Source organism: Ranitomeya imitator, chromosome 10, assembly GCF_032444005.1.
Source record: "Ranitomeya imitator isolate aRanImi1 chromosome 10, aRanImi1.pri, whole genome shotgun sequence".
NCBI classification, from domain to species: domain Eukaryota; kingdom Metazoa; phylum Chordata; class Amphibia; order Anura; family Dendrobatidae; genus Ranitomeya; species Ranitomeya imitator.
The window spans coordinates 31,269,934-31,297,656 of NC_091291.1; the positions used below are offsets into that span (position 1 = coordinate 31,269,934).

The 27,723-nt window shown below is 46.7% G+C and overlaps 2 protein-coding genes across 2 annotated transcripts in view; one reads left to right on the plus strand and one right to left on the minus strand.

The window, feature by feature from the left end:
• LOC138650946 (cathepsin D-like) overlaps positions 1–27,723 on the minus strand; it is a 150,432-nt gene that overhangs the window by 101,049 nt on the left and 21,660 nt on the right. The gene's annotated exons all lie outside the window — the stretch shown is intronic.
• Positions 1–27,723, plus strand: part of FUZ (fuzzy planar cell polarity protein) — an 83,319-nt gene that overhangs the window by 31,586 nt on the left and 24,010 nt on the right. The window contains exons 6-8 of the mRNA XM_069740832.1: positions 2,715–2,912; positions 3,636–3,731; positions 21,324–21,430. Coding sequence (XP_069596933.1) covers positions 2,715–2,912; positions 3,636–3,731; positions 21,324–21,430 — 401 coding nt within the window. The remainder of the gene's footprint in view (positions 1–2,714; positions 2,913–3,635; positions 3,732–21,323; positions 21,431–27,723) is intronic.

Here is a 27,723-nt window from a genome sequence, read left to right on the forward strand (position 1 = left end):
ACCCCTCTCCCCCCCATCACCCCAGTGTATAATATCCGACCCCTCTCCCCCCCCCCATTCCCCCCAGTGTATAACATCCGGTCCCTCGGACCCCCAATGCATAATGTTTGACAGCCCCCCCCAGTGTATAACATCTGCCCCCCTGTGTATAAAAGCCGACCCCTCTCCCCCCCCATCACCCCAGTGTATAATATCCGACCCCTCTCCCTCCCCCATTCCCCCCAGTGTATAACATCCGCTCCCTCGGACCCCCAATGCATAATGTTTGACAGCCCCCCCCAGTGCATAACATCTGCCCCCCTGTGTATAACATCCAACCCCTCCCCCCATCACCCCAGTGTATAACATCCAACCCCTCTCCCCCCCCATTCGCCCCAGTGTATAACATTGGTCCCTCGGACCCCCAATGCATAATATCCGACAGCCCCCCCAGTGTATAACATCTGCCCCCCTGTGTATAACATCCGACCCCTCTCCCCCCCCATTCCCCCCAGTGTATAACATCCGGTCCCTCGGACCTCCAATGCATGATGTCCGACAGCCCCCCCCCAGTGTATAACATCTGCCCCCCTGTGTATAACATCCGACCCCTCTCCCCCCAATTCCCCCCAGTGTATAACATCCGGTCCCTCGGACCCCCAATGCATAATGTTTGACAGCCCCCCCAGTGTATAGCATCTGCCCCCCTGTGTATAACATCCGACCCCTCTCCCCCCCCATCACCCCAGTGTATAACATCTGACCCCTCTCCCCCCCCCATTCCCCCCAGTGTATAACATCCGGTCCCACGGACCCCCAATGCATAATGTTTGACAGCCCCCCCAGTGTATAACATCTGCCCCCCTGTGTATAACATTCGACCCCTCTCCCCCCCCATCACCCCAGTGTATAACATCCGACCCCTCCCCCCCCATTCTCCCCAGTGTATAACATCCTGTCCCTCGGACCCCCAATGCATAATGTTTGACAGCCCCCCCAGTGTATAACATCTGCCCCCCTGTGTATAACATCCGACCCCCTGTGTATAACATCCGACCCCTCTACCCCCATCACCCCAGTGTATAACATCCGACCCCTCTCCTCCCCCCCCATTCCCCCCAGTGTATAACATCCGACCCCTCTCCCCCCCCCCCCCATTCCCCCCAGTGTATAACATCCGGTCCCTCGGACCCCCAATGCATAATATCCGACAGCCCCCCCTCAGTGTATAACATCTGCCCCCCTGTGTATAACATCCGACCCCTCTCCCCCCCATCACCCCAGTGTATAACATCTGACCCCTCTCCCCCCACCATTCCCCCCAGTGTATAACATCCGGTCCCTCGGACCCCCAATGCATAATGTTTGACAGCCCCCCCAGTGTATAACATCTGCCCCCCTGTGTATAACATTCGACCCCTCTCCCCCCCATCACCCCAGTGTATAACATCCGACCCCTCCCCCCCCATTCCCCCCAGTGTATAACATCCTGTCCCTCGGACCCCCAATGCATAATGTTTGACAGCCCCCCCAGTGTATAACATCTGCCCCCCTGTGTATAACATCCGACCCCCTGTGTATAACATCCAACCCCTCTACCCCCATCACCCCAGTGTATAACATCCGACCCCTCTCCCCCCCCCCCATTCCCCCCAGTGTATAACATCCGACCCCTCTCCCCCCCCCCCATTCCCCCCAGTGTATAACATCCGGTCCCTCGGACCCCCAATGCATAATATCCGACAGCCCCCCTCAGTGTATAACATCTGCCCCCCTGTGTATAACATCCGACCCCTCTCCCCCCATCACCCCAGTGTATAACATCCGACCCCTCTCCCCCCCATTCCCCCCAGTGTATAACATCCGGTCCCTTGGACCCCCAATGCATAATGTCCGACAGCCCCCCCAGTGTATAACATCTGCCCCCCTGTGTATAACATCCGACCCCTCCCCCCCATCACCCCAGTGTATAACGTCCGACCCCTCTCCCCCCCCCCCCATTCCCCCCAGTGTATAACATCCTGTCCCTCAGACCCCCAGTGCATAATGTCCGACAGCCCCCCCAGTGTATAACATCTGCCCCCCTGTGTATAACATCCGACCCCTCTCCCCCCCATCACCCCAGTGTATAACGTCCGACCCCTCTCCCCCCCCCATTCCCCCCAGTGTATAACATCCTGTCCCTCGGACCCCCAGTGCATAATGTTTGACAGCCCCCCCCCAGTGTATAACATCTGCCCCCCTGTGTATAACATCCGACCCCTCTCCCCCCCCCCATTCCCCCCAGTGTATAACATCCGGTCCCTCGGACCCCCAATGCATAATGTCTGAAAGCCCCCCCAGTGTATAACATCTGCCCCCCCCTGTGTATAACATCCGACCCCTCTCCCCCCCATCACCCCAGTGTATAACATCCGACCCCTCTCCCCCACAGTGTATGACATGCAGTATCTCGCCCCCCCCACACCAGTCTATTATGTCCGGCCCCTCACCGTTCCCCCTCGCACCCTCCCCAGTGTATAACATCCGGCCCATCGCCCCCCCTGTATATAACGTCCTGCCCCCCTGTTATATAACATCCGGCCCCCTCGCCATGTCGTCTCTATTATCAGATTTTCACCAATGCCTAGGAAGCTCTTTGAATATCCAACAATTGGCTTATCTGCAGGTTGCTGAGATTTTCGCAGCCATGTAATATGTGATTTTTCTTTAGCCGTGTCATTTTATCATTACAGGAGTGTCTTGATGGTTTCACCCAAGCTGCAGAAAGTGACTTTGGCTGCCTTCTGTCCGGAGGCAAAGTGGTCGCTGCCACAGAAAAGTGGTGGAGACTGGCGTCCCAAGACGTGATGCTTCTGTGCTGGCTGGTCGCTTCCTTGTCACCCCATTCATCACGCGATTACCCTGTGTATCTGCCTCAAGGAAGCCCCACCGTGAGTCTTTATTTATGTATTTTTTTTTTTGGTGGGATGGAAGATGTTGTTTCACATGTCCAACTTTTTAAAAAATATGTTTTAGGCCAAAGAAAAAGAAGTCACATTGTGGTCTAACGATCTCGACCGTCCACTGTTATGAATCTTCATCAATGTGTAAATTATTAGGCGGCATTGATTGATAATGTAAGGACACATCCTCCTTATTAAAGGGATCCTGTCATCAGACACGTACAGTGTGAACCGGTCACTACCCGTGCTATGTTATTGCAGCCATGTGTGACCTATCCCGTGTGTCCTGGCCGACCCAACAGCTTCTCATCCTATGTGTGCATAAGGAGAGACCTGTCACTCATGGGGTGCGGGGTGTGGCCTCGATTTGTGTTTTGCCTGTCGATTTTTCAGCGAGAAGGACCAGGGTTCAGCTCCTGCACAGAGATGGATGATCAAGCAGCCACGGACTACATATGACCAAGGAGACCATGGTTGCCCGTCCTCTGCATCAGATTAGTCACATCTTCATTTTTTTTCGGAGACAATATGACATAGAGAATATCTTGCCATTACCACGATCACGGAGCATCTACACAGAGCCGCCTCTCCAGCAGATCTGCAACACAAATTAATGTAAAATTTGCCATTTATCCGTCCGGCATGTACATACCCGAAATGTGCGTTGTGTCCTGTTGTAATGGAGGCTATGGACCCGCTGGTATTTTTCAGGTTCCTCACAGGCTGCTCACCTTTCAGTTGGTTCCTGGCATAGATGTGTGTGTACTTTGCGGCCCCAGTCCATCTCTACAGAAGGTGCAGTCCGAGGTAATGAAACACATTTTACGTATCACTTCATGTTTAATATGTCATTTACCTGCACCCCGTCTGGCCGGGAGCGGCGCTAAAATCGAAAAGAAGTGAAACGGCCTCTGCTTTACTGATCTCTGCGGTCGCCTCATTCTCCGACCCCATGCCCATCATACACTAATTAAATGGCTAATTAATCTATCAGTGATATCGGTGGGAAAAATCCTATTGACTGTTTTGGCATTGCAGCTCCGTACCATTCACTATTCTAAATACTCTATTTACAAAAGTATTGGGAAACCTACGGCATCGTTTCTGACCTCCCGTCCTACATCCATAGAGATTAATGTGGAGTCGCCCCTCTGCAGATATAACCTCTCCTGCTCTTATAGGAAGGCTTTCTACATGATTTTGGAGGCGTCTATGAGGATTTTTGCCCTTTCATCCAGAAGAGCGTTTGTGAGGTCAGACCCTGATGTTGGGGAGAGGCCGGGGTCACAATCTCTGTTCAAGGTGTTGTATGAGGTTGAAGTCCACCCTCTGTGCGGGACGGTTATATTCTTCCATAAACTCCCCCAGCCGTGTCTGTATGGGCCTTGTTCACTGGGCACAGTACTGAGGAACAGAATAGGACCTTCCCCAAATTGTTCCCAAAAAGCTGGAAACTGCAATTATCCACAAAGTCTTGTGCTGAAGTATTAAGATTTCTCTTCAGGCCGACCCCTGATAACAGCTCATAGCATTATCCTTCCTCCATCGAACTGTACAGGGGCACAATGCAGTCAGGGGGTAACGATCTCCTGGAGTCCCCTAACCCAGACTCCTCCATCAGACGCCAGAGAGAGAAATGTGATTTGTCACTGAACAGACCACGTTTCCTCCAGAGTCCAGTGGTGGCGGCTTTACACCACTCCATCTGACTCCCTGCATTGTGCTTGGTGATGTACGGCTGCATGCAGCTGCTCGGCCATGATGCTCCCGGCGGGGGCGCAGTGGTTGTGCTGATAATATACCAGAGGAGATCTGGACTCTGCAGTTATGGAGTCAGAAATCCTACAAGAGAACAGCACTACTAGAACCAGTGTAAAACTAATTATTTTATTGAATCAATAAGTAAAATCACAAGAGATGTATACAAAAGGGATAGCGTGAATGACAATCATTCCCCAAACAGCATCAGCCTCATGCCCACCAGGTAATGTCCCACAAAAACAAGAGGAACTGTAAACATATAGTTAACTCCAAAAAGTGCAAGTGCATTTCAATATGAAAATAGTAACACCAAAGGCACCATGTCACAAGGTATATAAACCAATATATGCATACTTGGTACAATTTTATGAGGGAATGGCTACCGAGGTGGCAGTAAAATGTAAATATGGAGTAACAGAGAGTACAAGGCAAAAATAGTGTGGGCTAATGGTATAGTGTACCTGGAGAGCTGCGCTGCTGCCTACCCCGACGCGCGTTTCGGCGTAGTGCCTTCTTCCCGGGGGTATGGCATCATGGGAATGGGTGGAATATTTAAAGGAGGATAAACCATTCCAAATGCTCTTTACAGAAACGCGAAAACGTGATGACGCAAGTGCAGTTAGTTCTGAAAGCCAGCCATTAGCCACAGTAAGGGGCCAAAGGTCTGGGTTATACCGGCGCATGCGCAGTCGGTCCGCAATCCAAGTCGGGCACCGACGAGGGAATCACGGAGAGGCGGACCGCGTCATTCGGACATACCCACACGGACGTGTGAGCGGGAACAGAGACGCAAGTCCACCATCCTTCGAAAAGACGCCGTCATCGTTACCCGGCAACGGAGCGCCGGCGCGCATGCGCACTCAGCAGATGGAAGGCTAAAAGCATAGGTTGCGCTTAAAGGAGCTGGCATATAAAAAGAAAATATATACGAGAATAAAAATTTGGTACAATGTGTACATAAAAGGTGATGGGCAATGTGACTAAATATGTACTAAAGGTATATATAGATAATGACAGTCGTGATACACTGTGTGAAACCAAATAGGAAAAATCCCTAGAAAAAAAGTAGCATTACGATGAGATCTGGTCCTCCAGAAGATAAAACTGCACCATAATTCCACCAGAAAGGAGACGTCCGAATAAGCAAAGAGCACACAAATCCATAATACATTAAACAGAGGAAAAAATAAAAATTAATAACCTGTTAAAAACAGATGCCAATTAAAAAGTATGGAAAAACTAATTCACAGGAAAGAAGAGAAACTTAAAGTTTCATTGAGACCATGAGGTTGCAGAGTCCGAAGTCTCCAAATCCAGCGTGCCTCTTTTTGTGCCAAATGACGACCAAGAGTACCCCCCCCTCCCCGCAGATTGATAATGATACGGTCTATGCCTTTAATCCTGAAGCCTGAGGGATCGCACGCATGGTATAATTTAAAGTGTCTAGGAATCGTCTTCAGGCTTTGAACATTAGTCTCTTTGGCAGCCGCCAAAATATCACGAACATGTTCACGTGCTCGTACCTTAAGAGCACGTGTTGTGAGCCCTATAGAGATCTTATTACAGGGGCATGTCCCATGATATATCACCATAGTAGGGGAACAGCTAATTGTTTGGGTCATGGTGAATTCATGACCATCAGAGGACAGGAAGTGTGTGGCACAGTCTATGTTAGGACATGCCACACACCACAGAGCCTACGGCCCCACCGAGGGGGTTGATGGACAGAATCTGTAGAGAAAATAGAGGTGGAGTGTTTAGTAAAAAATAACTCCGCACCAAATGGTCACCCAAATTTTAGGATCTACGGGCTGGCCAAACCTTGGAGGAATTGACACGTGAACATTTAAATCCATCATTAGGTAAGGTGCCTCCCTCTTTATGTCCCAAGTCTAAGAAGTTCCCCCCCTTGTTGTTAAGCTCTAATATGGACATCTTTATTAAACTTGTCTCCAATGACTTTGATTCTATTTCCACCTCCATTAGACATAATAATCTTTCGTCAGCAGAACAACTAAGTCTTAAGAGACTTAAACAACTCAAGGATGTAGTTTTTAAACCAGCAGACAAGGGGGGGGACATTGTAATCTGGCCAAATAAATTATATCTGGCTGAGGCATATCGCCTCCTTGGGGATTCCTCTTGCTATAAGAAGTTGACATACAATCCTTTGCTATCCTTCAGGGATGAGTTGTCTAAGGGTACCGTCACACAGTGGCACTTTTGTCGCTACGACGGTACGATTCGTGACGTTCCAGCGATATCCATACGATATCGCTGTGTCTGACACGCAGCAGGGATCCTGCTGAGAATCGTACGTCGTACGAGATCGTTTGGAACATTCTTTCGTCGCTGGATCTCCCGCTGTCATCGCTGGATCGGTGTGTGTGACACCGATCTAGCGATGCGTTCGCTTGTAACCAGGGTAAACATCGGGTTACTAAGCGCAGGACCGCGCTTAGTAACCCGATGTTTACCCTGGTTACCAGCGTAAATGTAAAAAAAAAAAAACAGTACTTACTTACATTCCGGTGTCCGTCAGGTCCCTTGCCGTCTGCTTCCCGCACTCACTGACTGCCGGCCGTAAAGTGAAAGCAGAGCACAGCGGTGGCTTCACCGCTGTGCTGTGCTTTCACTTTACGGCCGGCAGTCAGTGAGTGCGGGAAGCAGACGGCAAGGGACAGACACCGGAATGTAAGTATGTACTGTTTGTTTGTTTTTTACGCTGGTAACCAGGGTAAACATCGGGTTACTAAGCGTGGCCCTGCGCTTAGTAACCCGATGTTTACCCTGGTTACCCGGGGACCTCGGCATCGTTGGTCGCTGGAGAGCTGTCTGTGTGACAGCTCTCCAGCGACCACACTACGACTTACCAACGATCACGGCCAGGTCGTATCGCTGGTCGTGATCGTTGGTAAATCGTATAGTGTGACGGTACCCTAAGGTTCTACAGAAGGCCTTATCTGATGGAGTTATTACCACTCAGGTTCGGGCTATTTTGCTGATTAAGGATCACTGTATTTCAACACTGTATCTATTGCCCAAGATCCACAAGCATTCCCAAATACCACCAGGCAGACCTATAATCTCTGGGGTGTGTGGCCTTACGGAAAACGCTGGTAAATATATTGACTCTTTTCTCAAGCCCCTGGTGGAGACTATTCTTTCTTATTTGAAAGACACTTCCGATTTTCTTAAAAAAATTTACTCTGCCCATGTTGAGGAGGACATGTTCCTGGTCACATGTGATGTAGAGTCACTTTACACCAGTATTCGCCACCAGGAAGGCTTGAGAGCTGTTTCACATTTCTTGTCAATGATTAGTCTCTCCCCCAGCGACATTGATTTTTTGTTTTGTTGAAATTTTTTTTGACTCACAACTTTTTTTCTTTTTAACGGATCCTTCTTCCTACAGCTCCAGGGAACAGCTATGGGTGCTGCTTGTGCACCCTCGTACGCAAACTTGTTCCTTGGGCTGTGCGAGAGGGATCTTGTCTCATCAGATCGGGGTTCGTTGATGGAGCGGGTCATATTTTGGGCCCGCTACATCGATGATATTTTCCTGATCTGGCGAGGTACTCCTTTGGAAATACAAACTTTCTTTCAAGAGTTAAATGATAACCATTTGAACATACATCTTACTTACAAATTTGATTTTCGCCAGATTGATTTTTTGGATGTCCTGGTGGAGAGTGATGTGGATGGCTTACATCGTACCAGCGTTTTTCCTAAAGATACGGCAGTCAATTCCGTTTTACATGCGTCTTCCTCCCATCCGCCCCATGTGATTAAGGCTGTTCCTACCGGCCAGTTTCTCCGCCTCAAGGGAATCTGTACATCTAATGAAACCTTTGAAAGACAAGCTGAGGATTTGAAAAAACGGTTTTTGGATCGTGGATACAGCAAAAGGAGCATTAAAAAAAGCATATAATAGGGCCAGAAATGCTGATCGCCATCAACTCCTTTTCTCCATCCCACAAGTCAAAACTAGTAACCAGGTAAGATTGGTCACATAGTACCATTCTCAATGGAAGGAAATGTTGGATGTCTTGGCAAAATATTGGCCTATACTTCGTGCTGACCCCATCCATAAACAATATCTGCCTCCATACCCTCTGGTTACAGCCCGTAGATCCTAAAATTTGGGTGACCATTTGGTGCGGAGTTATTTTTTACTAAACACTCCACCTCTATTTTCTCTACAGATTCTGTCCATCAACCCCCTCGGTGGGGCCGTAGGCTCTGTGGTGTGTGGCATGTCCTAACATAGACTGTGCCACACACTTCCTGTCCTCTGATGGTCATGAATTCACCATGACCCAAACAATTAGCTGTTCCCCTACTATGGTGATATATCATGGGACATGCCCCTGTAATAAGATCTCTATAGGGCTCACAACACGTGCTCTTAAGGTACGAGCACGTGAACATGTTCGTGATATTTTGGCGGCTGCCAAAGAGACTAATGTTCAAAGCCTGAAGACGATTCCTAGACACTTTAAATTATACCATGCGTGCGATCCCTCAGGCTTCAGGATTAAAGGCATAGACCGTATCATTATCAATCTGCGGGGAGGGGGGGGTACTCTTGGTCGTCATTTGGCACAAAAAGAGGCACGCTGGATTTGGAGACTTCGGACTCTGCAACCTCATGGTCTCAATGAAACTTTAAGTTTCTCTTCTTTCCTGTGAATTAGTTTTTCCATACTTTTTAATTGGCATCTGTTTTTAACAGGTTATTAATTTTTATTTTTTCCTCTGTTTAATGTATTATGGATTTGTGTGCTCTTTGCTTATTCGGACGTCTCCTTTCTGGTGGAATTATGGTGCAGTTTTATCTTCTGGAGGACCAGATCTCATCGTAATGCTACTTTTTTTCTAGGGATTTTTCCTATTTGGTTTCACACAGTGTATCACGACTGTCATTATCTATATATACCTTTAGTACATATTTAGTCACATTGCCCATCACCTTTTATGTACACATTGTACCAAATTTTTATTCTCGTATATATTTTCTTTTTATATGCCAGCTCCTTTAAGCGCAACCTATGCTTTTAGCCTTCCATCTGCTGAGTGCGCATGCGCGCCGGCGCTCCGTTGCCGGGTAACGATGACGGCGTCTTTTCGAAGGATGGTGGACTTGCGTCTCTGTTCCCGCTCACACGTCAGTGTGGGCGTGTCCGGATGACGCGGTCCGCCTCTCCGTGATGCTCTCGTCGTTGCTCGACTTGGATTGCGGACCGACTGCGCATGCGCCGGTATAACGCAGACCTTTTACAATACAGCATTTGGATTGGCCCTTTACTGTGGCTAATGGCTGGCTTTCGGAACTAACTGCACTTGCGTCGTCACGATTTCGCATTTCTGTAAAGGGCATTTGGAATGGTTCATCCTCCTTTAAAGATTCCACCCATTCCCATGATGCCATACCTCCGGAAGAAGGCACTACGCCGAAACGCGCGTTGGGGCAGGTGGCAGCGCAGCGCTCCAGGTACACTATACCATTAGCCCACACTATTTTTGCGTTGTACTCTCTGTTACTCCATATTTACTTTTTAGTGCCCCCTCGGTAGCCATTCCCTCATATAATTGTACCAAATATGCATATATTGGTTTATATACCTTGTGACATGGTGCCTTTGGTGTTACTATTTTCATATTGAAATGCACTTGCACTTTTTGGAGTTAACTATATGTTTACAGTTCCTCTTGTTTTTGTGGGACATTACCTGGTGGGCATGAGGCTGCCGCTGTTTGGGGAATGATTGTCATTCACGCTATCCCTTTTGTATACATCGCTTGTGATTTTACTTATTGATTCAATAACATAATTAGTTTTACACTGGTTCTTGTAGTGCTGTTCTCTTGTAGGATTTCTGCTATCTTTCTCGCACTGAACTACCTATATGTCCTTGCACCCACTATTGTTTTTGAGGTGCTTGTGTGGTCTGGTACATAAGCTTCAGTTATGGAGTCAGCAGAGCGCTTGTGACTTTTCTGCCCTCTGCTCCTCAGCACTCCGTGACCCGCCTCTGTAATGTCACGGGGTCTCCAATTTGTGGCTGAGTAACTATGGTTCCTTCCACTCCTCCATAATATCACTCACACGTAATGGGGAAAGATGTAGGAGGGAAGAAATGTCATGAACGGACTTGTTACCCCGGTGGCTCCTATTACAGGACCACGCTGGTATCAGTAAGTTCTGCACCTCCAGCCATTCTGTCACATGTTAGTAACAGCCAGGCGGCATAGTGAGGAGCTGCAAATTATACATTGGGGAAAACTCGCCCGGATGTTATACGTTGGGGAGGGAAGCAACAGGGCCGATTGTTATACACTGAGGGAGCAACGGGGCTGAATGTTATACACCGAGGGAGCAATGGGGCTGAATGTTATACGCTGAGGGCGATGGGGCTGAATGTTATACACTGGGGGGCGATGGGGCTGAATGTTATACACTGGGGGGCAACGTGGCTGAATGTTATTCACTGGGGGGCAACTGGGCTGAATGTTATACACTGGGGGGCAACGGGGCTGAATGTTATACACTGGGGGGCAACGGGGCTGAATGTTATACACTGGGGCAACTGGGCTGAATGTTATACACCGAGGGAGCAACGGGGCTGAATGTTATACGCTGAGGGCGATCGGGCCCTTTGTTTTACTTCGGACATAATGGGACTGAATGTTCTACTCCAGGAGCTGCGAGGTCAGATATTATACATTGGGGGGAGCGACGGGGTCAAATGTTATACATCGGGTGGAGCAACAGGGCTGGATGTTATACATCGAGGGTGATGGTTGCGAATGTTATACACCAGTTTATTTATGTCTGTATTCACTTTAGTGAGACTAAGCTTTGATAGTAGACACAGGACACGGATGAGGGTAACGTTATGCCTGCTACAAAGACATTTTGGAAAGTCCTCTACTCTGTAGCACGACCCTGCAGAACAGGTTATATGGTAATGAAGCGTTAAATTAACCTTTACTTTTCTTGGAAGAAATAAGATACATTTTCTCTTCGCCCATGACAACACACCTGAGAGAGGGATCTGCCCCGCAATAACAGGAGACCTACTGAAATATAAGTGCGGTTTCCTGTCGTTTATGGGAACCCCGTGCTGAAATCTGCAGTTAAAGAAGAAGTTTTTTCCAGTGTCGGAAGAACAGGCTGCGTACCTGTGGCGCCGACCTTCAAGTGGCTGGAAGCTCCATCCACAGGGTCCCCTAAGGGCTTGGTGTACATGTGGGAGCGGGCGGCACAGGCATGTCGGAAGGTTGTCTTGGACCACCGCGCCATCCTCTCACGCCACACTTCCCGTGCCTGCTCTCCTTTGGTCTCAGCGCGATAGAGCGGTCATGAAACATATCCAAGTATGGTGCCCACCTCTGACGTCACGTGCAAGGCATGCTGGGTATGGGCGCACCCAAGTGATGTTAGTGGGTGCACCGGAAGAAAATGGCACCCTACGCATCGCCGACCGGGTCACTCAGGGTGCAGTGCCTGGTCTGCTTTCTCGAGTGGGGGGGGGGTCAATCGTCGGGACCAAAAGGGAGGTGCCCACAAGAGAACAGAATGCTGCTTAGGTTCCAGGTCATCAACTGGTTATCATGGACCAAGGCAGTCAGCAGCAGGAGCCACCACCAGCTCACCATCAATGTGGACACAGGAGGCAGACGTTCGAGTGGCAGGAGCACAGCAGCCATCCCAGCCAGCGGAACAGAGCATCTCAAGACTCCTCGGTGTCCAGAGAAGATGCTTACGTGTCACACAACAGCGTCCGAATCCGGTACCCTTAAGTGACAGCAGGAGGTGAGTGATCTTCGTGAATGTAACCATTTGTTAATAGGTCCATTATTGTTTGTTTAAATCACTAGGAGAGGCCTAGGAAAACTAGCGCTAAGAAGAGTAACAGGAGTGCGCCCTATGCAAAAACCCGCTAGCAGTGGACTGGCAGAAGGACCTCTGCTCCGACTGCATCCACAGGATGATTAGCGATGTAAGCCCTGACTTCGCAGTAAGCTTTATGTCCGTTATCAGATATGAAGTGGAGGGCTGTCTAAAAACCCTATTAAATAAATGAAGAAAAAAACGTAGGGAAGTTTCTTCAAACTCTCACTCCTCTCCATGGTTATCAGAAGGAGTGAAATAGGGGGCAGACAGTGCTTTCAAGTGTAGGACACGGATAAGCTGCTTAAGGTTATTAGGTCAACAATGGGCCTAAAGGAGGAGAAGACAGCTAAATCTCTTAAGTATGTGATGTTTGGAGGGTTAGAGGAGAAAAAGAAACGCACCTTTCCGGTTAATAGTAAGATCCAAACACTCATTAGCAGAGCGTGGAGGAGACCATAGAAGACTGGTGGTTTTCCCTCGTCCTTCAATAGAAGATATCCTTTTGAGGTCAAATATTCAGAGTTATGGGATAAGGTGCCTAGTGTCGATGGCACTGTATCTAGATCATCCAAGAGGTCAGCATTACCCTTTGAAGATTCAGGGGTACTCAGGGACCCCTTAGATAAAAAGACGCATATCTAAGGCACACATTGGAAACGACAGCAGGAGGTCTGAAGCCGGCAATTGACGAAACTTGTACTGCACTTGCCCTTATGATTTGGTTACAACACCTGGAGGAGCAGCTCAAGAGCAAAACCTCAAGAGAAAGGATCTTGTCCAACCTGCCCCTGTTACGCAGAGCTGCAGCATTCTTAGCGGACACATCCGCTGACTCTGTTAAGGATAGTGGCTAGGTCTGCCAGTCTGTCAAATTCAGCAAGACTGGCCTTGTGGCTCAAGGGCTGTCCTGGAGATTTACAATTGAAAAATAATTTGTGCTCCATACCATGTGATGGCCAATTTTTGTTAGAGAAGGCCCGTGATCGGAAAAAGAGATTTCCCAGATTCTCAGGAGATTTGAGGAATACTTCCTTTGGAAGAAGAAATTCAGTAGGGAACGTCGTCCAGGAGAGAGAAGGAAGTGGGAAGGTAAAAGCGAACGGGAGTCCGGATTCATATTCCGAGATCCCTTTTCCGCTTCCAAAAAGTCCTCGCAATTACCCCAGACCAGCAGTAGGGGAAAGGCTTTCCTTCTTCATTCAGGCCTGGAAGAACATCTCCTCCAGCACCTGGGTCCTGGATATAGTGAGAGAAGGCCTGAAGATAGAATTATACCATCTGCAATGTCAGTCGTTCGTAATAACCCCCATCACAAGATCAGCTGAACAACTTGCCCTAGAGACGGAAGATCTGGGGCCTGGTAGAGAACCAGGTTCTTGGCGGGATTTTGGGCAAACAGAAAAGGAAGGGGATTTTATTCCCTCCCTCTTTTTGATAAAATAAGCCAGATGGCTAATTTAGGACCATCATCAGGCTGAAGGATCTCAATCGGTGCATAAAAAAATCACACTTTCAAGATGGAGTCTGTGAATACGGCTATAGAACTTCTCACCACTATTGTTTTATGGCGGTGGTCGACTTGAGGGATGCTTACTATCACATCCCTATCCATCTAGACCATCAGAAATACCTGAGAGTGGCTCTATACATATAAGGAAGGGTCAGACATTTCCAGTTCAAAGCACTTCTATTCGGGTTGTCAGTAGCTCTGAGGTTGTTAACCAGATTGATAGCAGAGATGACAGCCTTCCTACATATCTGGAACACAGTCATCATTCCTTATCTGGACAACTTCCACATATTAGAAAGATCGGAGGACCACTGTGCTACTCATTTCAAAGGTTATAGTCATCTTACAAAATCTGGGCTGAATGGTGAGCACTCACAAATCAAGACTAAGACCCTTAAGGGTACAGATCTTTCTGGGCCTTGTTCTGAATTCCAAGCTACAGGCTTGTTTTGTACCCGAGGACAAGGTGGACAAGGACGTGAACCTGGCCTCGACAGCCATAGAGCTTCCAAAGATATACATAAGGAAAGCTATGTCCCTGTTGAGAATTAAAACAGAAAAACTGACCAGCGCATCCAAACTGGTGTAAACAGGTGCCAGCTAACACAATAATTCTAAGAAAAAACAAAGCTGCACTCCTAGAATTTTAGGAATGGTAAATCTAGAAAATTGAAACTTCATTTCTGCTATTGAAAGTAGGTCAGTCCTACATTATGTTCATATGCAATTTTAGAAAATTGGAGGTGCAATAACATTGTTGGAAACCCTAACATCCTGCATCCCATCAGTCAGATGGGCCCAATTCCACACCAGACAACTTCAGTGGGAAATCCTGTCTGTGCAGAGATCGCTAAAAGGGGCATTTAGAAGGGAGGGTGGATCTTTAGAGGTCAGAAACTCCCTCATGTGGTGGACAAGCAGGGCAAATTTAACATCCCGGGTCCAATGGGTGAGGCCAGTAAACAACATTATAAAAACAGACGCGAGCATCTCAGGGGGCACACCTGAGGAGTCATGCAATTCAGGGGTCTTGGGCACTCCCTGAGAAGGGAAGGTCATTAAATCTAAAAGTATTGTGGGTGGTGGGAAGGACTCTAGAAGGCTTTCTTCCTCTCCTCCTGGGTCACCAGGTCCGTATCATGTCGGAAAACCCGGGCTTCTGTGGCATATATCAACCACCAGTGGGCAACAAGGTCTCACTCCCCCAATGGAAGCAGCAAACAAAATATTTTAGAAAGCAGACCAGCATATGTTGGGCCATAAACTATGGAGTTTTTCAGCAGATAGTTAATTTTATAGAGGTTGCTAGAAATAGATTTGTTTGCCGGCAGACACAATAGAAATGTAAAAAAATTCTGTTCACTAGACCGAAGGGAAAACCCATATGAGGTAGAGACGCCCTCCAGACTCTCTGGGACTTCAGGATTGCATATGCCTTCCCACCAAAACCGATGATTCCAGCGGTCGTGAAAAAGATTGGGGAGGATCAAGCGAGAGTGATCCTGATTGCCCCTTTCTGGCCAAAAAGACCATGGTGTTCCCTGTTAAGAACAATGTGACTGTCAGATCCATTGATTCTGCAGAGATCCCGGACGTTCTTACGCAGGCACAAATATTTCACACTCAATTGAAGGGCTTCCATCTAGCAGCGTAGAATTTGAAAGGGCAATACTCAGTAACAAGCGGTTGTCGCCAAGGTTGGTTTCCACCTTGCTAAGAAGTAGCTAAGCCATAACAACAAGGATTCACAGCAGAACATGGAAAAAATTCTTGGAGTCTTTTTAAGGAAGCCATTAGATCAAAAACCTCCAATCGCTCCCATCCTAGAGTTCCTTTAGACTGAGTTTCAACTGGGATGGCTACTAGTTACCTTACGGTCCAGGTATCAGCTTTAGGGTCATTATATAGTTGTAACCTTGCAGCCAATAGATGGATTTCAAGATTTATAAAATCCTGTGATAGGTCTAGGCCAGTCCCAATCTCTGAGGTCCACCCATCGGATTTGAACCTGGTACTTGAAGCATTGACCAAAGAACCGTATGAACCCGTGAAGGAGTTGTCAGCCAAATATCTTACCCTGAAAACAATCATATTGGTAGCATTGACATCAGCCCATAGGGTGAGTGATTTACAGGCCCTGTCTACGAACCCTCCTTATATATACGCTGATAGATGATGATAGAGTCGTGTTAAGACCTGATCCAGCTTGCCTTCCTAAGGTAGCGTGAAAATTTCATCGGAGTCAAGAAACCATTCTACCATTCTCTGTACTAACCCTAATAATTCGGAGGAGGAGAAATTTCATAATGTTTGACATCAGAAAGGCACTCTTACAGTATATATCTATGACTAGCCAGTGGAGGAAAGCCCAGTCCCTGATTGTAACCTTCCAGGGTAATAGGAAGGGTTACGGGGTAACAAAAGGCACCATTGCCAGATGTGTTAGAAAGGCCATTAGTTTAACCTACTCTGCTAGTGGTGCGCTGATCCTCTAGCCGTGGCGACCTCCTGGGCAGATAAAGTGGAGGTATCGATTGATCAAATTTGTAAGGTCGTTACCTGGTCCTCACCATCTACTTTCTTTAGGCACTGTAGATTGGATCTATCATTCTCTGTTGACTAAACCTTTGGTAGAAGAGTGCTGCAAGCGGTGGTCCATCCCTAAGGTGTTTCAAATTCTCCAGACATCTCTCAGGTGGGCTGTCATGGGTGAAGGTAAAACACCAAGGTTACTTACCAGTAGCCGTTTTTTCCAGAACCCATGATAGCACCTGCATATTCCCCCCCTTCCTCTTATCACCATATGGGTGTGTGCACTATTTATTGGGTGATTTTATATATGTGGTGTTGGTAAGCTACGGTATATAAATTAACATGGCGTTCCTCTCATGATTTGTAACCCAACTGATGTGGGGAGAGGTACCACCCTTTAATTTCAGTAGATTTCCTGTCCTTGAGGAGCGGATTTCTCTCTAGGAGAGCTGTCACAGGTTCTGGCAAAACTGGCTGCCGGTAAGTAACCTTGGTGTTTCCAGGTGTAATTAGGGTAATTTCTTTTGGTATGAAGACTCATTCTGTTCCCTTCTCTGCCTGGCATGTGTACGTGCTCCTTAAACATTTTAGAATTCTTTCCTTATGACAATTTACATATTAATCTTTGCCTTTTATTATTCACTCTACGTGTCTTGCACGCGATAAGAGCACACAAACGTCGGAAATGTCCTTTGTCTGCAAATACAAGTGAGATAATAACTGTTAAACACGGAAAAGAAAAGACCATGTACACCTTCCAAACATGTTATCGATGAGTCGAGGCCACCACTTCTGCAGAACCCATTCACGTTTGTTTGCAATTTATCTTGAGTAAAGCTGATGGGTAAACTCCGGATGTAACTTAACCGATTCAAGACCTGGCCATTTACCCCTATTCTTGACCAGGCACATTTTTGTTTTTTTATACATACGGTATAAAGCTGTAAAAAAAAAAATATTTTCTTCGTCAGATATTCAAACAATTTTTGCATCCTTTTCTCATAATACATGGAGTCTATTATTTATGTTGTTTTCATGCATTATTTTTTTGCCAATATCGGTGGGAAAATAAATTAGATTTTTTTTTATTATTACACAAAGGACCACTGAAATGCATGTAACTCCTTAACGATCGCCGATACGAATTAAAACGGTCGTTAAAGGTACTTATTCTCTCATCTTGGTCAGTATCCCTGAAGTATTGGACCCGAGCGGTTTTGCGACGGTTTGGGACTGATTAACCCCTTAAACACCGCTGTCAAACGCGACTGCAGTATTTAGGTTGTTACAAGTGGTCACAAGACCCCCTTTGTAACCTTCAGACCCCCCCTACGAAATTAGCAGGTCATAATAATTACCATGGTACCCTGAGGTCATGTGGTGACCCCAGGGTACTGTGGTCTGTTAGATCCAGCAATAAGCTGGCTGTCACAGGGACTGTCAGTGAAACACTGACAGTCTCATAGACTGCTGAACATGAGTACAGCAGTGTGGGAGACAAGTGATTAAAGTTAAAATTATACATGTCCCACAGTAAAAAAAAAAAAAAAAAAAAAAAAAAATGAAATGAAAAAAAGGCAGAGCATGTAAAAAAAAAAAAAGTTAAAAAATACAAAAAAGCTCACAAATCACAAAAAATCGTTTCGCCATTCAAAATGCAGCGTTTCTGATAATGCAAAGCTAAACAAAAAAAAGTACAGATAATCGAATATTGCTGCATCCGGAACGACCTCTCTATAAAACTGGCATGTTATTTATTCAGTTTGGCGAAAACTGTAAAGAAAAATAATTTTGAAAAAGGGCACGAAAAATGTTGCTTTCATTATATTGACTCAGAAAAAAGTGAATAAAAAGCGATCAAAAAGTCGTATGTAAATAAAAATTGTTCAAGTGAAAACGCCAAACCGTCCTGCAAGAAACAAGCCCGAATGTAGCTCATTCGGCAAAAAGAAATAAAAAAGTTACAGCTGTCAGTATATGATGCAAAACTAAATTACGGTAATTTTGCTAAAATATCATTATTAGTGTGTAAAAATAGGAAAGCCTAAAAAATAAAATATAAATCTGGTATCGCTGCAATCGCACCGCCCCATCGAACTGTAAACAGTGCAAAAATATATACCGTATATACTCGAGTATAAGCCGACCCGAGTATAAGCCGCCACCCCCCCACCCTAATTTTGCCACAAAAAACTGGGAAAACTTAATGACTCGAGTATAAGCCTAGGGTGGGAAATGCAGCAGCTACTGGTAAATGTCAAAAATAAAAATAGATACCAATAAAAGTAAAATTAATTGAGACTTTGGTTGTGTTTTTGGATATCCATATTGAATCAGGAGCCCCATATAATGCTCCATACAGTTTATGATGGCCCCATAAGATGCTCCATAGACACATTTGCCCCATATAGTGCTACACAAACGTTGATTATGGCCCCATAGATGCTCCATACAGACACTTGCCCCATATAGTGCTGCACAAACGTTATGGCCCCATACAGACACTTGCCCCATTTGCTGTTGCTGCGATAAAAAAAAAATCACATACTCATCTCTCCGTCGCTCAGGCCCCCGGCACTTTCAATATTCACGCTCCATCTTCAGCATCTTCTGCACTGACGTTCAGGCAGGGGGCACGCACTAACCACGTCACCGCGCCCTCTGATCTGAGTGTCACTGCAGAAGACGCTGAAGACGGAGCTGCGCCGGAAAGGGGAGCACGTGAATATCGCGCAGCGCTCCCCCACCCCATTATACTCACCTGCTTCTCCGACGCTGCAGCTTCTTCCTGCACTGAGTAGTCACCGTTACCGCTCATTACAGTAATGAATATGCGGCTCCACCCCTGTGGGAGGTGGAGCCGCATATTCATTACTGTAATGAGCGGTACCATGTGACCGCTCACTGCAGGAACAAGCTGGGGCGCCGGGGAGCCAGGGACTGCACCGCGCCAGGAGCAGGTGAGTATAATTACACAGCCCCCGCTCCCCCTCCCCTGCCGACCCCTGGGTATGACTCAAGTATAAGCCGAGAGGGGGACTTTCAGCCCCAAAAAGTGGGCTGAAAATCTGGGCTTATACTCGAGTATACACGGTAGTAAAAATACTATGAATTGCTGGGTTTTGTTAATTCTGTGTCTGAAAAATCTGAATAAAATGCGATCCAAAAATATTATATACCCCAAAATGGTACCAAAAAAAATCTGCAACTTGTGCCGCAAAAAATAAGTGCTCAAATAGCTCTGTACAACAAAAAATAAAAATGTTAGAGCTCTCTGAATATGGCGCCAAAAACTACTTTTTGTAATAAAACATTTTTACTGTGTGATACCTGCAAAACCTTAAAAAACAAAAACAAAAAACCTGTATAAATCTGGTATTGTTGTAATCGCACTGACCCGAAGAATAAATCCGCCTCATCACTTATTCCGCACAGTTAAATGATATGGGGCAGCACCACATTTGGGAGAAATGGCGCAAGAAATTGTGGGGTTTAGTTTCCACTGTTAACCCTTGTATACTTGACAAATTTGCAGCAAATGCAAAAATTCGATTTTTACCACTAAAATATTATATTTCCGCGTTTCAATGTTTATAAAATTCTGTGAAGCACCTATGGGTTCAAAATACTCACTACACCCCTAGATGAATTCCTTGCGGAGCCTAGCTTCCAAAATGGGGTCGCTTGTAGGGAGATTCTACTGTTTTCACATGTCAGGGGCTCTTCAAATGCGACATAGCTTTCATAATTTATCCCAGGCAACTAGCGCTCTTTCTTTCCTAGCCCTGCCATGTGCCCAAGCAGAATTTTTTGACCACAAATGGGGTACAGTCGCATTCGGGACAAATTGCAAAACAAATTATGGGTCTGTTTTCTCCTATTATCCATTGTGAAAATTACAAACTTGGAGCTAAAACAACATTTTAGTGAAAAAAAAAAAAAAATGAAAATGTTCAATATCATGACCTGATGTTATCAAATTCTGTGTAGTACCAGTGGGTTCAAAACGCTCACTATACCCCTGGACAAAAGCTTTGAGGGAGTGTAGTTTCCAAAATGGGGTCATTTGTGGTTTTTTTTCACTGTTTAGGCATATCAGGGGCTCTCCAAATGTGACATGATGCCCGCAAACCATTCCATCAAAGTCTGCTTTTCAAAACATCACTCTTTCCATTCCGAGCTCTGCTGTGCGCCCAAACGGTGGTTTTCCTGCACATTTGGGGTATCGGCGCACTCAGGAGACATTGCACAACACATTTTTGGGTCCATTTTCTCCTGTTACCCTTGTGGAAATAAAATAAAAAATTGGGGCTAAATGTACGGTAATTTTTTTTTTTTAAATTTCACAGCTTTATGTTATAATAGCAAAAAACTCGGCACTCAGACAGATAAAGTGATTTAATGGTGTCCACGGTAAATAACAGAAGAAACTTTTCGGTCCTATAGCCGGACATCAACCCTTGTTACAGTGGAAATGCATCCTTGGAATCAGGCTTCCTTGCTCTATACTATTTTGATTTCAGATTAAATAGCAAAGACCTGCTACTAAATTCTCTCTAAGTTTTGGGAAGAGAGAGGGATCTAGCAATTCAATGATTTTATTTCTCCTTTTATGATGAAAGGTATAACGGATGAATGGTGTTACCATATATAACAGTACGTCCACGGCCTAATTCTTTACATTTGTCTTGTGTAGCTGGTGGAAAGGTTTTGGAAACCAGTCGTGGATCCATTAAAAGCTTGCCTAAGAGTACAACTAAGGTCGTTTCCAGCCTCCGTCCCGCTTCACCGTGGAATTTTGGGGTAAGTAAAATTTGATAAACCACGATTTTCATCTGTGCTCATCTATTTGTTAATTATCCAAAAACGGTAAAGAGTTTTTGTGTCAATGATGGACCATTTTAAGACCAGGACACTATTCCCGGATATTGGCTAGGCACATTTTTTTTATTTATTTTTGTATTTGTGGGTTTTCTCATTAAAAATAATTTTTGTACCCTTTTCACACCTTTTTATATAATTTTTCTATTAATATAATTTAGTTATTTTGTATCACTAGTAAAACGGTGTTTTTCCCTCATCCTTCAAACATGCCTCAATCACACCTATCCTCAAAAAGCCCTCCCTCGACCCATCCTTTGTGTCTAACTATCACCCGATATCTCTTCTCCCTTATGCCTCAAAACTACTGGAACAGCATGTCCATCTTGAACTGTCCTCCCACCTCTCCTCCTGCTCGGTCCTTGACCGCTTATAATCTGGCTTCCGAACCGCATCACTCAACTGAAACTGCCCTAACAAAGGTCACCAATGACCTAATAACTGCCAAGAGCAAGCGACACTACTCTGTCCTCCTCCTCCTGGACCTGTCTTCTGCCTTTGACACTGTGGACCACTCCCTCCTGCTAAAGATTCTCTCATCCCTTGGCATTACAAACTGGGCCCTATCCTGGATCTCGTCATATCTAACAGACCGAATATTGTGTCTCCCTCTTACACACCACCTTCTCACCTCGCCCCCCGTCTGTCTGTGTTTCCCAAGGCTCTGTTCTAGGGCCCCTGCTCTTCTCCATCTACACCTTCGGCCTGGGACAGCTCATAGAATCCCACAGTTTACATTATCATCTCTACGCTGATGACACGCAGATCTACTTATCTGGACCTGACCTCACCTCCTTACTGACCAAAATCCCACAATGTCTGTCTGCTATTTCAGCTTACTTTTCTGCTCGCTTTTTAAAACTGAAAATGGACATCATCTTTCCCTCACCTCCCTCTACCCCGCCACCAAACATATCCATCAATGTCAATGGCTGCTCACTTTCCCCAGTCCCGCGTGCCCGGTGCCTTGGGGTGATCCTCACATATCCAAGCCCTTGCATCCTCCTGCCGACTCCAAATCAAAAAAACATTTATCGGATCCGCGAATTCCTTGACCATGGAAATGCAAACATGTTAGTGCACGCCCTTGTCATCTCCCGCCTCGACTACTGCAACCTCCTACTCTCTGGCCTCCCCTCTAGCACTCTGGCACCTCTTCAATCCATCCTACACTCTGCTGCCCGACTAATCTACCTGTCTCCCCGTTATTGCCCAGCCTCTCCTCTCTGCCAGGCCCTTCACTGGCTTCCTATTGCCCAGAGGTTACAATTCAAAACCCTAACCATGACGTACAAAGCCATCCACAACCTGTCTCCTCCATACATCTGTGACCTCGTCTCCCGGTACTTACCTACACGCAACCTCCGATCCTCACAAGTTCTCCTTCTCTACTCCCCTCTCATCTCTTCTTCCCACAACCGCATACAAGATTTCTCCCATGCTTCCCTTATATTCTGGAACTCTCTACCTCAACACATCAGGCTTTCACCTACCACGGAAACCTTCAAAAAGAACCTGAAGACCCACCTCTTCCGACAAGCCTACAACCTGCAGTGATCCCCAGTCTGCTGAACCGCGGCACGACCAACTCTACCCTCTCCTAGTGTATCCTCACCCATTCCCTGTAGACCGTGGGCCTTTATGTATATATGTGTGCATATATATATATATATATATATATATATATAATTTCTATTTATTATACCAGACACTTTTTTTTGGGGGGGGGGTTCGACAAGGGTGGGGCTAGTAACAGTGATTTTGATTGACCGCAGCTTTTATTTATTTTTGTGCTTTATTTATTTATATTTTTATTTATTTTTCTCTTATTTCATACATCGTAAGGTCATAAAATAATCTTTGGTGATGATCTCAATATATATACAGTATATATTTTTTTTCTTACCTGGTTTTCCCTGTAACCCTGACTGGTATATTAGCCCCAATTACAGGAGAAATTCACATGCCTACATAGCCGAGCTGACAATTTGCCAAAAAAATGTACGGTATTTATGAAATCCTCGTGTTGTAACATATATGAAGTTCATCATACTTTGCCTCCAGGAGATAGTAGGCCACCCACCAGTTACCTCAATAGCACAGTACCTGCTTATAGGAACCCAGCTGTCCTTTAAGACCAATTGCATGCCCTACAGATTGACACCGCTTGTGCCTCTGTAAATTTAATGCATCATAACCATTGTGACATTTTTCTTCAATTACTGAAACGTTTTGCACATTCTCATTCCTGCTTTTATTTGGAGAGACAGTTTACTACTGTATGATTACGATAATTCAATTGGAAAGTAAACAGACTTTGGTCTCCTGGTGGCCATAAAACATCTTGTGTCCACGTAGAGCTCTTCAGCGAAGCCAAGAGGAGAGGACATCGGAATTGGCTATGTTCCCTTAAATGGGTTTCCAGTTAAAGTAAAGTAAAAACTAAAAAAGAAATAAAATAGTAAAAAAAGAAAATTATATTTATTTTTAGAAAACACTCAGGTTGTGTATATGTAAAGCAATACTCTTCAATCCCTCTTTGCTCCGGTTTCACTCTATCGCCGATCACTCGCTAAGGTCGACCAGCGCTGTGGACAGTGATTGGCTGCAGCTGTCTGTGGCAGGACATCACCAATGCAGGAGGAATGGGCACTACCTGGAGAGCGGTTGGGGTTCTTGGAGGTCATTATTGCTTCTTTTATACTTTTTTTAAACTAATTTGAGCATTAAATTAAATAAATAATTCTACTCCCTAGACAACTGACACCTTGGCGATAGAGCCTTGTTGTGCTCTGGTACCGGGTAAAGTTGGGAATACCTGCCCTGTAATTTACATAGAGCTGCTACCCACTTACGTCACATTAACATTGGGACACTATACGAGCGGACTTCCACCGGATCTGACGTTTGCGGCTCACGCCCGCATTCTTGCGTTCCACAGACCGTAAGTTTGGCGCGGGCGATCCAAAGACCAAAAATACATCACATGCGTACTATTGCGATAGCATGAGACCATTTAAAAGGCTAGCCAACAGTAGCTCACCCTGGGCATTGGTTATATGCCCCTCACTCCCCTGAGGAATCACTATTGAGGAAACGCGTCGGGAGAAAAACATGCCTGGGATAGACCAGTGTGGGATCCTTATTATTATTTATTTATATAGCACCATTAATTCCATGGTGCTGTACATGAGAAAGGGGTTACATACAGAATTATAGATATCGTTAACAGTAAACAAATTTACAATGACAGACTGGTACAGAGGGGAGAGGACCCTGTCCTTGCGGACTTACATTCTTCGGGATAATGGGGAAGAGACAGGAGGTCGGTGTGCTGCAACACTGGTGGTGGTGAGGCGGCAGCTCTGGTGGTTGGTGAGGCGGCAGCTCGGGTGGTTGGTGAGGCGGCAGCTCTGGTGGTGGTGAGGCGGCAGCTTGGGTGGTTGGTGAGGCGGCAGCGGCTCGGGTGGTTGGTGAGGCGGCAGCTCAGGTGGTTGGTGATGTGGCAGCGGCTCGGGTGGTTGGTGAGGTGGCAGCGGCTCGGGTGGTTGGTGAGGTGGCAGCGGCTCAGGTGGTTGGTGAGGCGGCAGCTCTGGTGGTGGTGAGGCGGCAGCTTGGGTGGTTGGTGAGGCGGCAGCGGCTTGGGTGGTTGGTGAGGCGGCAGCTCAGGTGGTTGGTGATGTGGCAGCGGCTCGGGTGGTTGGTGAGGTGGCAGCGGCTCGGGTGGTTGGTGAGGTGGCAGCGGCTCAGGTGGTTGGTGAGGCGGCAGCTCTGGTGGTGGTGAGGCGGCAGCTTAGGTGGTTGGTGAGGCGGCAGCGGCTCGGGTGGTTGGTGAGGCGGCAGCTCAGGTGGTTGGTGAGGTGGCAGCGGCTCGGGTGGTTGGTGAGGTGGCAGCTTGGGTGGTTGGTGATGTGGCAGCGGCTCGGGTGGTTGGTGAGGTGGCAGCGGCTCGGGTGGTTGGTGAGGCGGCAGCTCTGGTGGTGGTGAGGCGGCAGCTTGGGTGGTTGGTGAGGCGGCAGCGGCTCGGGTGGTTGGTGAGGCGGCAGCTCAGGTGGTTGGTGAGGTGGCAGCGGCTCGGGTGGTTGGTGAGACGGCAGCTCGGGTGGTTGGTGATGTGGCAGCAGCTCGGGTGGTTGGTGAGGTGGCAGCGGCTCGGGTGGTTGGTGAGGCGGCAGCTCGGGTGGTTGGTGATGTGGCAGCGGCTCGGGTGGTTGGTGATGTGGTAGCGGCTCGGGTGGTTGGTGAGGTGGCAGCGGCTCGGGTGGTTGGTGAGGCGGCAGCTTGGGTGGTTGGTGATGTGGCAGCGGCTCGGGTGGTTGGTGAGGTGGCAGCGGCTCGGGTGGTTGGTGAGGTGGCAGCGGCTCGGGTGGTTGGTGAGGTGGCAGCGGCTCGGGTGGTTGGTGAGACGGCAGCTTGGGTGGTTGGTGATGTGGCAGCGACTCGGGTGGTTGGTGATGTGGCAGCGGCTCGGGTGGTTGGTGAGGTGGCAGCAGCTCGGGTGGTTGGTGAGGTGGCAGCTTGGGTGGTTGGTGAGGCGGTAGAATGGTTATTGCAGGCTGTAGGCTTTCCTGAAGAGATGGGTTTTCAGGTTCCGTCTGAAGTATCCGAGGGTGATAGATAATCGGACGTGTTGAGGCGTGGAATTCCAGAGGATGGGGGATATTCGAGAGAATCCTTATGACATGAAATCCCACGGATCTTTGAACAGTTGGAAATTCAGCCTGCTGGGAGCGGCGAGATTGTTCCCTTTTTTTTTTTGGCTGAACGTGACCAACTGACTGAGATTTTAAAAACACCCTGGCACATCGTCCATCACATGCCTTAGAGGTCGTAACAACATTCGTGTACATTGGTACAAGCTAATACATGATACAAATCAGGGATTAGGTGAATTATATTATCTAAATTATTCCTTTGTTGGTCAATTTCCTGATTTATATCTGTGTTTGTACCCTACATGTTTGGCCAATCTGTATACAGGTAACTGGCTGGGCTTCTGAGTATGATTGGATAACACCTATCTTAGGGACCTATAGGGACTTATCTAAGGGAACCTAATAATTGAATATCGTCCTACTTTTTGTAGGGTACTTGAGTGGTAATCTGCTACTTTTTATTACCGTTACAAATGCACAAACACTTTGGCATATTTGCACTTTACACGTATATTGTGTTTTTTGTGATTTAGCCTTTTAATTAAAATACTTAACAAAAATTAATTTTTATTTATCTCAATTCGCTAATACCTCCCTAGGCAGCTCCTTTAATGTGACTAATGATGAATTGCCACTTTAAATAAATGGAGGTGAGTCACACATCTGGTTGCTCCTTCTCCAGTGCTGAGAAGAAGCACTTCTCCGGTTTATTAAATGTATTTATTTCTTCGGCCGTGTTGGAAATTCCTGTGTTCATCTGTGCTCGGTTAGTCACTCCTTTTCTCTTTAAAATCAGGGCTCTACTACTAATCCTTGTCAGAGTTAGCTCTTGCTTCATGACAATAGGAGGGAGAGGAGTTGGTTTGAGAAGAGTGCTGGAGGAGTTATAAGCGACTGTTATTTGTACGCTTTGTAATTCCTTATCCTTCCCTGTTTTGCATTCTTCACCTTCCTGCACACCCCGGTGTATTCCTCTGTTATATATGAGTGAATATTTTGTTGGTGTGAAGTTTTCAGTTTCCCCTTGTCTTTGTTGTCCTGTTTGTCGAGGTTGGTGTACTGCGGTGCACAGTAGCACTCCCGCTTCCCTGGGTGGGTGAAGGGAAAAGCCTTATTTATTATTATTATTATTATACATTTTTATAGCGCCATTTATTCCATGGCGCTTTACATGTGAGTACGGGGTAAATATAGACAAATACATTAAACATGAGCAGATAACAAGGCACACGAGTACATAAGGAGGGAGGACCCTGCCCGCGAGGGCTCACAGTCTGCAGGGGGTGGGTGAGGATACACTAGGAGAGGGAAGAGCTGGCTGTGCGGCTGTTCAGTAGGTTGAGGATCGCTGCAGGCTGTAGGCTTGTCGGAAGAGATGAGTCTTCAGGTTCTTTTTGAAGGTTTCTATGGTAGGCGCAAGTCTGATGTGTTGGGGTAGAGAGTTCCAGAGTATGGGGGAAGCACGGGAGAAGTCTTGGATGCGGTTAGGGGAAGAAGAGATGAGAGGGGAGTCGAGAAGGAGGTCTTGGGAGGATCGGAGGTCGCGTGTAGGTAGGTACC